General features: G+C 41.4%; 1 protein-coding gene across 1 annotated transcript; it reads left to right on the top strand.

The window, feature by feature from the left end:
* The first annotated feature begins 879 nt into the window (after positions 1 to 879).
* Positions 880 to 6,113, top strand: glo1 (glyoxalase 1). Its single transcript, XM_084541711.1, has 6 exons — positions 880 to 1,022; positions 4,240 to 4,322; positions 4,499 to 4,639; positions 4,850 to 4,917; positions 5,152 to 5,241; positions 5,710 to 6,113. Exons 1-6 carry the CDS (start codon positions 954 to 956, stop codon positions 5,799 to 5,801), a joined length of 543 nt encoding a protein of 180 aa, XP_084397837.1. The 5' UTR covers positions 880 to 953; the 3' UTR covers positions 5,802 to 6,113.
* The last annotated feature ends 4,483 nt before the right edge of the window (positions 6,114 to 10,596 follow it).

The following is a 10,596-nucleotide window of genomic DNA, read 5'->3' as shown; positions in this document are numbered from 1 at the left end:
TGCACGAGGCTGCAAAGAAAATTGAGGACCTTTATGATAAGGTCACAGATCCGTTGTCGTCAAGTTAGCATCTCGTCTTAATAATTATTTTAGTGAAATTTAAAAAGTCTTCCTGCAGTGCATTTGAATTCTGGTCCATTGCAGCTGAAAATTGTGTTTCAACACATCTGCTCTGGTGCTTCTGGATGGGCTTTCTGGGTCATTATGATCCACCTCTGTGTATTTACTTAAACACACATCTTATTTACAAACGGCCTTTTAAAAATGCCATGAAATCGTAATCCAGGAATTAACAGGTGTGTTAATCGACAGCCTGGAAGTTGACGTTGGTCCGCAGACATCTAGTGTTAACATGATTCACCTGCTCCTACCTAAGAAACCTAGTTAAATCAGAATAAGCACATACTCCTATTAATCAGCTCAGAACCACAGCAAAATTTACACCATTATTATATTTTTACTCTTGATTTTAGTTCAGTCTGAGGCTGCCTAATTAAATTTAATTATTATTTTTATGTTATTATTGTCAGCATGTTTTACCTTGGTTATCTTATGGTTTTCTTTAGTCTCTGTTTTTCATCTTGTTCTATGTTTGGTGTTTACTGTGATAGGCTACTGTATTCACGTTATATTTAGTTTTACATATTCCTGACTTCAAGATATATATATATTATACAAATAGTAGTAAAACTAGTTACTGTCAGGACCTTTGGCTGTTCTTCCACATATAGTAAAATATATTCTTTTATATATATATATATATATATATATATATATATATATATATATTACCATATGTGCAAGAACAGCCGAAGGTCCTGACAGTAACTAGTACGTCTTATTTTGAAAGCGTGCACCGGAAGCGCTTCCTCTGAATACTCCCTCAGGTGAAGCCATATCTCTGTCCAGTGAGTGAGCTGCTGTGTCCAGCTTTGAATCGTCAGTCGGCAAAAATGAGCGACAAAGGTCTGACAGACGACGCGGCTGCAGCAGCTTGCAAAGATGGAGACCCAGTAACTAAGGTAAGCTGAACTAAACTTTTACCAGATGTTGTCAAACCTTCAAACCCAACAAGCCACCTACTCCCAGAGAGGTAAACCTGCTTTTCACGTAGCGTCCATTATCGGACAGACTTCTCCACGGGACAAAGTTTATTCCCCTCCATGCAGAGTAATTCAGTTAATCTAGTCGCATTTCTTCCGGCGACAAAAAACGTCTGCTTTCATGGCAGGCTGCTGCTAGCTAGCAGCTAGCCTAACTTTTTGCCATGGCTGCTGTCGTGTGGACATAAATTTACTACAAACTAACTTAGACGTCATTCATCTTTGCGTACGTCCAACAAGTCTGTGCGTAACCGGAGAGCCGCTCTCGGGAGAGCTGGTATTTAGGCGCGGCCAGCCCAGACTCACGCTGGCGGAGAAACGCAGGCGAGACGGGCTGATATGTTGGGAAGTGTTGCTTCTAGCATAGGATGACAAATGGCTCTACGTATTTAAGACACACATTCATGAGAACACAATGTTGCACGGTGTTGTATGCGTCAAGCATATGGTCACATGGACACAAGACAAGTATGTGCGTAAAGACAGGCGGCTCTCTCTGCTTTTACATTCATAAAGAAAGCTTCACCTATTTGCCCTGGCTGTCAGTCACTCCCTTTGACCCGAGCTGAAGACTTTCAAGAATGTGTTAACACCAGTATGTAGTATTATGAGCACACTAGTATGAAGAGTGAGCTTTGACCTGGGAAGTGAAAGAGACTCTGTAATGCTGGATAAACGCCATATTTATGTTGCTCAGTATGTGCAGCACAACAGACAAACTTCCCTCCTGAAACCCCCACCAACTAACCACAACCACCACCACAACAATGCTTCATGGTGCTTTCAAGCTCTCGTCAAGAGTAATGCATGTACTTGGCAAACGTGTGACGCTTGGCACCCACGGACAACGTTTTGTGTGGAGAAGCGCGCTTAGCGGCACCAGTATTTGAGGAGTTTCTATGGATGTGTTGATATTTTTCCCCCACTGTGAAAACTTAACACTGTAGGAGGAAGGGTGCAGGAAAGGGGGGGAACGGTCGGCAGCCGCAGAGATAACACTCTGCTGTGAAACGCACATGCATGGTAGGAGTTTGAAGACATTTCATATCACACGAGGAAATATTCAAGTGGTGCAAAAACAGGAGCCTGTTGATAACGGGATGCATTTATTTCCCCTCTATATGTTTTTGCATAGAAAACGAGGAAGTACATTTAAACGGACCTGATGTGCTCAGCCTTTTTATTTGAGCTTTTATGTGATGGTGTCCGTGAAGAAAGACAGGAAACTGGGAGAGAGATCACAGGGGCGTGAGGCAGCGCATGGTCCAGAGACGAACCAGGGATCCACGGCCCGCACAGTAATAAGCACTCTGCTGTCAGGTTATCAAAGTGGAGGAGTGTAACGCTGACCGTGCGTGCGTTTCGCTTACACACAGATGCGTTTCATTTGAAATCTACTTTCCACAACTGAGTGACAGGGCACATATTTTCAAATGGCTAAAAATAGATCTTCTCCTTCTGCATGACGAGGCATTTTTGCTCGAGAGTATTATCGCAATCATAATGTGCTTTATTGGCCCACATGTAAGGAACTTTGCTCTGATTATTTCTTTTTATTGCTGTCAATTAAGGATACTATTACACAAGTTAGTCCACAGTTCATTACGTACATCGAGGCCTGGCCATCTGAGATTTTTTTTGGTATTACCTTGTCAAAACTGCTTTCTTGACTTTCTTGCAGAGGTGGCTGCAGATTGCAAGCCTTTTGGACTACTGTGGTTCTCCCAATCAGTTTTTTCTTCTTTCAGCTACCTGTAGTGAGAGGAAGGCTCTGCACATTAACCAATTTCTAACCAATACACGGCTCATATGTTTTCATAAAGCGACAGAAGCCCACGTCTCCAACAACTGAAACGGCTGCGCCTCGCTTGCAATAGACCTCCCCTCTGCCCTGCTTATATTTTAGTGTCTCTCTGAACCAGTAGGGTTCGTATGATGGAAGGCCTTAGGGAGGCCTGTTACCTGTTACCAGCTCGGCGGTCCTGCTTCCACACAGAGATGTGGCTGGGTGATGGCGACGCAGATATGCAGCCGTGTAGGAGGTGTTTTTGTTTGAGTGGGCAAGACTTGTTTGTAGACAGTCCATTCTTGGTTTACAGTTTTCTCTTCTACTCAGAAACTTAACCACTTACATTCCACCACTTGGCATGCTGAGGTAACGTTAACTCTGACACCAGTATCGTCGGCTTCCCGCAACTTTAGGGCATAGTGATTGGATATTTACTCGCAGCAAGGTGATTTCGTTGTCCCAGTGCTTGGACTCACAGGCACACTCAGTCAGCACTCACGAGGATAACAAACATGATTACGTACAGTGTGCAGGATATATGTTAACAGTGACAGTGAATGACACCGTGTACAGTATATGTTAAAAGCAAAAGCAGCACACTTAAACTGTAGAAATAGAAACTATCTTAACTGCTCATTGTAGTTATTGGCTCAATTGGAAACTTTATCTTGTGTCTGGTTGTTTGGGCATCAGCACAAACCAGAATGGAGAAAATGGAACAGCTTGGGACGTAACGCGGCCCTTTCTTGACTCTGGGCCAGTATTTGAGCGCCGGTTGGCGCCAGTGATTTTTTTATTTCTCTCCCTCCCTCTCTCTGTGGTCCCATCTGTCTGTTGTCCGTCTCTTGGTAATCAACTCAGACTTTTTACAGTACCAAATTGTATTGTTAAAAGTTTGAATCGTCACCATTCTGTGATTTTGGGAAATGCCGTCTCATAACCTTTGTGATTGATTAACTATGTTGGGGAACACTTGACCTTTTAAAGGCGTAAACAAACACAGAAAGAGACTAGCAGCAACGTAGCAACAAGAGACTGTAGAATCTTATGTGATGGTTGGTGTAAAAACTTTCCTTGATGCTAAATGGGTGGGTACCAAGTCAAACTAATCTCAACTATGACACAAACTCAGAGTTTCCTGCATGTTTAAGCATGAGGAAGTGCCGAATTCATCGTGGTGAGAGCAGACTTGGAGCTTTCAGAGAACCCAGATGGAGCAGCAGCGTTATTGATTTTGTTCGTCCACTAGCGACCAACTAGCAGCTACAGAGCTATGGGTGACATGCTTTATATGTGGATGTGGCTTAAGTCTGTATAAAGATCTGTTCCTGTATTTCTGTGTCTTAGGACTTCATGATGCAGCAGACTATGCTGAGGATCAAAGATCCTGTCAAATCCCTGGATTTCTACACCAGAATCCTCGGCATGACGTGAGTATCAGCGTTGGCTTCAGCTCATTCAGATTTAACGGGATCTCAGCTGTGACATAACAAATCCTAAATATTATTCTGAACAGTTTTGACCGTGTGTGTGTGTGTGTTCCTGTTTCCTATACATAAAGCTGACTTTGTGAACCTTTTTCTCTCTGGTGTGCAATATGTTGCAGGCTCCTGCAAAAGTTTGACTTCCCCTCCATGCATTTCTCCCTCTTCTTTTTGGGCTACGAGGACAAGAAGGAGATCCCCACCGATGCTAAGGAGAAGACATCGTGGACCTTTTCCAGAAGAGCCACCCTGGAGCTGACACAGTAAGGGTGGATGTTGTGCTTGAAGTGATTTTGCAGTTTTAGCTATGAGCTCAGTCACATGGGGAACAACGATACTTTCCTGCTCTAGTTTGGTCTAAATAATCCTCTGTGTTTTTTCCTATTCTGCCTTTGTTGTACCATGCAGGGGTAGTCGAATATGTCGAAAATAACCTCCTAAGTGTATCCCTCTTCCCTCCTCCTACCTTGCAGTAACTGGGGCTCTGAGTCTGATGAGAGCCAGTCCTATCACAATGGAAACTCTGATCCACGCGGGTTCGGTAAGACTCTTTTCATGCTGCACAAAAGTGGACAAGTTATAAGTTAATGACATCCTTGTGCCAAATGTAAAAGTTGTCTTGCATAAAGGGATACATTATATAATTGCAAAAGGTGTAGAAGATACAGTAAGGCCATAATATTATTAAACACTCGATTGTCCTGATCTGTGTCATACATGTTGAGCTTTTTTATTCAAACTAAAATGTCTCAAGACTTTTAATGTCACGTGACAGGTCACATTGGAATCGCAGTCCCTGACGTGAATGCTGCATGCAAATTGTTTGAAGAGCAAGGAGTCACGTTTGTCAAGAAGCCAGATGATGGTAAGATTGTGAATAGGAAGCTCACAGATGGGTGAGAGTATTTTTTTACACAGTACCAGTCAAAGGTTTTAGACAAACCTACAGATTCTCAGCTTCTACTCAAGTGTACCTTCCTGACAGTGATTGAATTATTGTCCTTTTATTATTTTCCTACTGACTCTGGGAACACATCAAACTGATTATATTTTGGGAACCGTTCTTTGGTTCCTTAATGCACTTAAAATAGGCTGAAGCTGTTAAAGCCACTATGCAGATTAGAATTATTACACATGATTGTTTTCACATACTGACTCCATAACCTGCTCACCACCTGTACTCACATTTGAAATGATTTCGATGTCTTTTCATTTCTTTACTCCCCTATGGTTAGGTTGCATGCTTTTTATTAAAAACAAAAAAATATTTATTGATTCAGTTTTTACAGCTGATTTTCCAACCCATCCCTTTTATTTTTTTTTTCCCCCTCAGGTAAGATGAAAGGCTTGGCTTTCATTCAGGACCCCGATGGATACTGGATTGAGATCCTTAGTCCTAACAATATGGTGTCCATCACCTCCTAAAAAACGTGCTACCTGCTGCAGTTGGTGAAGGCCTGTCCCGCTGTGGCTTCATTGGGAGATCAGAACGTTGGGGATTAAACAGCATGTGCTGAAGAGCTGAAGGCAAATGGAGCTGAATCACTTGCACAGTGGCAATCAATGTGCCCTGCTATGGGCTGGACTAATGTAACAGTAGATGAGCAAATAGATTAGATGAGTAGCAGCTACTTTTGAGTTTGTCTGCCATCATCGGTTTGTATTTGTTTCCAAAAAGTCATCCTGAAACAAAGCCGTATTACTGTGTAATAAATGTGAAAGCCACAGTTAAACAGATTTATGTGTTTTTTTTTTTGATAAATAATCAAGTACCGAAGATTAGCATTTACAGCGTTTGGTAGACATCAGCCGTTCTTTGTTGCAGAACGGCTTCTACATTCATGTCCTCACAAATATCCTTGGCTGACAACCTGTCGCCCTGTAGTTGCAGTCTCTGACACAACTGTTTAGACAAGATGAATAGAGACACACTCTTAGTCATCAAGGAGGAGACGGTCAATATTTGATGTCATGGCTCACGCTTCGTGATTAAAATTAACAGCTTACCTCAGTTGCTTCTCCCAGGTACTAGACTGTGCACTGACTACACCATCCTCAAGCTATGACATCCAATTATTACAATGAGCCAACTCACTGTGAGATCATGCAACAACTAGGTGGGTGTACCGACAGACTGGGAAATTATTGCAGTGACAGAACAAAGTTAACAGAATGTTGAAATTGTGCAGTATTTACGTCGCCTGTCTTATGGTGCACATTTTTTTTTTTCCTCTGGTCATCTCCATATCTGACACACTCAGCTTGGTTAACTTTCCAGACACTGTTTTCACCAGGTGAATTTTTAGATTTGACCAGATAATAGGTGGAAATTTGCATCGGCTGGAGCTTTGAATTATGGGTAACTGCCAATAAGGCTGCACATATAGGTGTTTTTAGAATTCTTATGTCCGATGCATTAAATGTGTTAAATGTGCTAAATCACATTTCTCGTAGCCACAGATGTCACTGCAGCACTGTTTAGTTCCAGTGTTAAGTGGAAAGGTGAGCCATCAGACTATTTTTACATTATTGTGTTTTTCTGTTTTTTTGGGGGTTTTTTTTTAAACTCACATCTCGTCACGTGATACAGAACCCTTGACCGCTCAGCCTCCAAAAACACGTTACCTGTTCTAGAGTATTTCGTGGGGACCCGGAGGTCAGTGTCCCAGTCGGGGTTCGAACCCCGACTGGGACAAAGATGATCGGAAGCGTATTATATATTATAATATACTCTATTCACAATGCGGGCATACAAACACTGCTCAAAAAATTCAAGGAAAACTTTTTAATCAGAGTATAGCATCAAGTCTTTTTTTTTTTTTTTTCTGGATTAATTAACAACAGGTGCACTAGAGGGGCAACAATGAGATGACCCTCAAAGCAGTAATGGTTTTTCATGTGGAGGCAACTGACATTTTTTCACTAGTTTTGCATTTCGCTAGGGTCAGTGTCACTACTGGTAGCATGAGGTGATACCTGGACCCCACAGATGCTAAAAAGCTAAAAGTAAAGTTCACTAAGTACCCTCAGTGAAAGTGTTGAAGAAGACATAGGCTACTACTTGTACCGATGGCTCATCTTACTTATCAAAGCTATAAATGAGATTACATGATTGTTGTGGTTTATTTCCAACAAGCTTCTTATAATGTATAGTGTGAATATATTATTTCTGATTTACCACAAATAGTGTGTACTGAACTCAACCTACAATATGTTGAGCACTACAAATACTTGTACGTCCACCAGAACAACAGACTAGACAGGAGGGCAAACAATGGGGCTGAGCTGAATCTATTTGCAGGGGAAGCAGAGATCTTTTAAACGTGTGAGGTCCAAGCACAAAGTCTGTACTTTTTCCAAAACTAATGGAGAACTTATTTCTCCACACGCCAACATGCCCTATATATACCTTTTTTAGTACAGATTCAGATTCAGAAAAATGTATTTGTCCGGGGGGCAATTTAAGGCAATTTAAGGCACACTTTAACAGTTGTGAAGTTCAGGTTTTGTGTACATGGTCATACATCTTCAGTGTATCTTAAGAAAAGAACCCACCATAACATGTTAATAATAAATACAGTTACGGTATGAAACCCCTAGAGAGGTCCTGTGCGGTATGTAGATACTTGTGGTTGAAGAACTGCCAGCAGCTTGCATTCAACTAGTCCTTGCATAATTCTGTTTGCCACTAGAGGGTACTCCAGTACAGTGACTCAGATTAGGTACCAGCACTTATTGTGAATTTATCCTTATTTCCGCATGCAGTACCAACATACTACAGTGCAAACCTTCAGCCCTACAGTCTCTGTGTCATCTAAAGTACTTCATCACCTTTGATTGGTGGCTTGACATTGTATTGTTGAATCTCTTTTGTCATTTACCTAAATCTGTAGTGTGCATTTAAGTGTAAATGCTCTTAAAACGTAGGCCCTGTTTCATCTAAACTGGGCTGACTGTGGTCAAAGTTGTAGGCACAGGGTGAGATGAAAGGGCGCGGAGAGTCAGATTTCACAAGACAAGGGCCTCGCGGCACACTTTAAACTCAAAGCATCATCTCATCTGAGACACTTCATCAGTTCTGAAGTCAGCTACTAATCCACACATCCCGTCGTAAGTGATTTAAACTGTTCACAATGTTGAAAAATGTTGTTTGACTGCAGTGGTGGCTTAAATGTAAACATGAGATTACCTTTTTAGAGGTGAGGGTGGTGACCTGGACTGGATTAGACCTTAATATTGTTTTAACTAGCTGTTCTTCATGTGTGTAGATTTGCAGCGTCGTGACAGAAACATGTCTGGACTATGTGAAGGAACAAACACTGCCTTGGTCATAACTATTAGATGGATCGCCATGAAGTTTGGGACAATCAGTCATGTTTCCCAGATAGGTACTTTCTTGTAAAGTTTCCAGTGTCTTGATGTTCATGTCCCCATTAAATCAAAGCTGTCACGTATCCAGGGAAATAGGCCACCATGAAGTTTAACGTTGGTCCGTGCATGCCTGTCTCCTTTTAGATAACTTTGGTTATACCGTAACTCCCTCTTTGTGCCAGAGTCAGGTCAAATTTCCAGCTTGTCTAATACTTTATGTTTTATTATTAATGACCAATTACTTGACAAACTGACAACATTCCCATCAGCCTCAGCTGCCCTTTATATCGTGCTGCTATTTAGCAAATGTTAGCATTGTCACACGACTATACAGTAGACTTGCTTTGTTTAAGGCTGGATTGCCAGTTGGGCAAAGTAGGTGACTGCTTTGGACTGCTTCTGCTTCTGTTAACATATGTTGATTAACTGCATTTTTGGAAGAAAACTGACAGTAACAGACTCAACACTGCAAAAATTGTGAAATTTCTATATTAGAAAGCTAAGAAATACAGAAAATATTAACATTTGAGAAACTGGTACCAGTCATTTTCACTTCTTTTTAACTCCATAATCAAAAAAAAAAAAAAAAAAGCTCCCCAGATGATCCCAAAATACTTGGATCAAGCAGGTGACAGTCATTTCTTTCTGGCTGCCTTCAGTTGCCAGCTCATCTCTCTTGCTATGGGATGTGTTCATGGTTTCAGACAGGTGAAAACTGAAGACAGGTAAGATTCAGACAGGCAAATAAGCAACCATGCATACGAGCTCGAAATAAACGTGCTTGAGTCTAATTTAACTGACATTACGTCAATAAAAAGAAAAAATGTTGCGTGCCCACTGAGGATACACAAACAGCCACAATTTTATTATTCCATAACCTGCTTCATCTGGTCCATTGAAATCAAACCTTGTCAGGACGAGAACCCACAACATTCCCCAGTCGTGTCGAGGTTGTCTCGAACTTTCGCGTTGTGTGACTAAATGATGAATAGGACCGGTGCTCCAAGTGCACTGACTCATCTCCAGCTCAGCTTTTTGTCCTCTGTCTCTGTGAACCTGGGATGACTCTCGCTGACTGAGTTATCCCTTCGTATTTCCACAGAGGGAAGACAGGAATGGACAAGCTTTGGCACTCTGGAAGGAGTGAGACAAGACTAAAAATATTTTGAAAGGTTTTTGTTTTTTATTCATAAACCCCAGCCACTTCGAGAACTGTCACCTGCAAAAGAGCAAAACTGGTGCAGGATTAGTTTATTTGCCCATACCACAAAACATAATTAATTTTAGGACATTCATTAATATTAATTTTTATGATTTTATTGTTTATTTGCATTCATATCCTACTTCTGAATACATGACATTTGTTCCCTGGGAATGCTGAGAGCTGTTAAATCTGCAAACATGGCTGTCTGAATATCACTATACTTTCCTATACAGATCTGACTCTAGACTTCGCCCATTTGCTTTTAAATAATCTCTCTAGCTTAGTTTCAAAAACCTTTTGCACAGCGTTAAGGGCAAACTGCAACCTGACCTTGTCTCTCTGATCTGCACTGGACCCACACTGCATGGCAAAAAAAAAGAGACCAATCTTGAACTATGACCCATGGTTTGGGTATGTTTTGCTTGATGTTGGATTATATTTTCTCTCTTTGTGCTTTAGGTCCCGTGTTCTCATCCATCAGAACTACAGTTTCTGTAACCAGTCATTTGATTACCCAGCTGATAAGAGACAACCAGTTTGTTTCTCTCATGCTGCATGTCAGATCACTCTAACGGAAACCATTGAACCAGCACACTGTCTCTTGGCCTCAAAATTAGATTTCTGCTCTCTATGAGAATTATGGTG

The sequence above is a fragment of the Chelon labrosus genome (assembly GCF_963514085.1).
Source record: "Chelon labrosus genome assembly, chromosome: 3".
Lineage (NCBI taxonomy): Eukaryota > Metazoa > Chordata > Actinopteri > Mugiliformes > Mugilidae > Chelon > Chelon labrosus.
The sequence above is the reverse complement of the archived record's forward strand: the minus strand, read 5'-3'. Positions and strand labels throughout refer to the sequence as shown.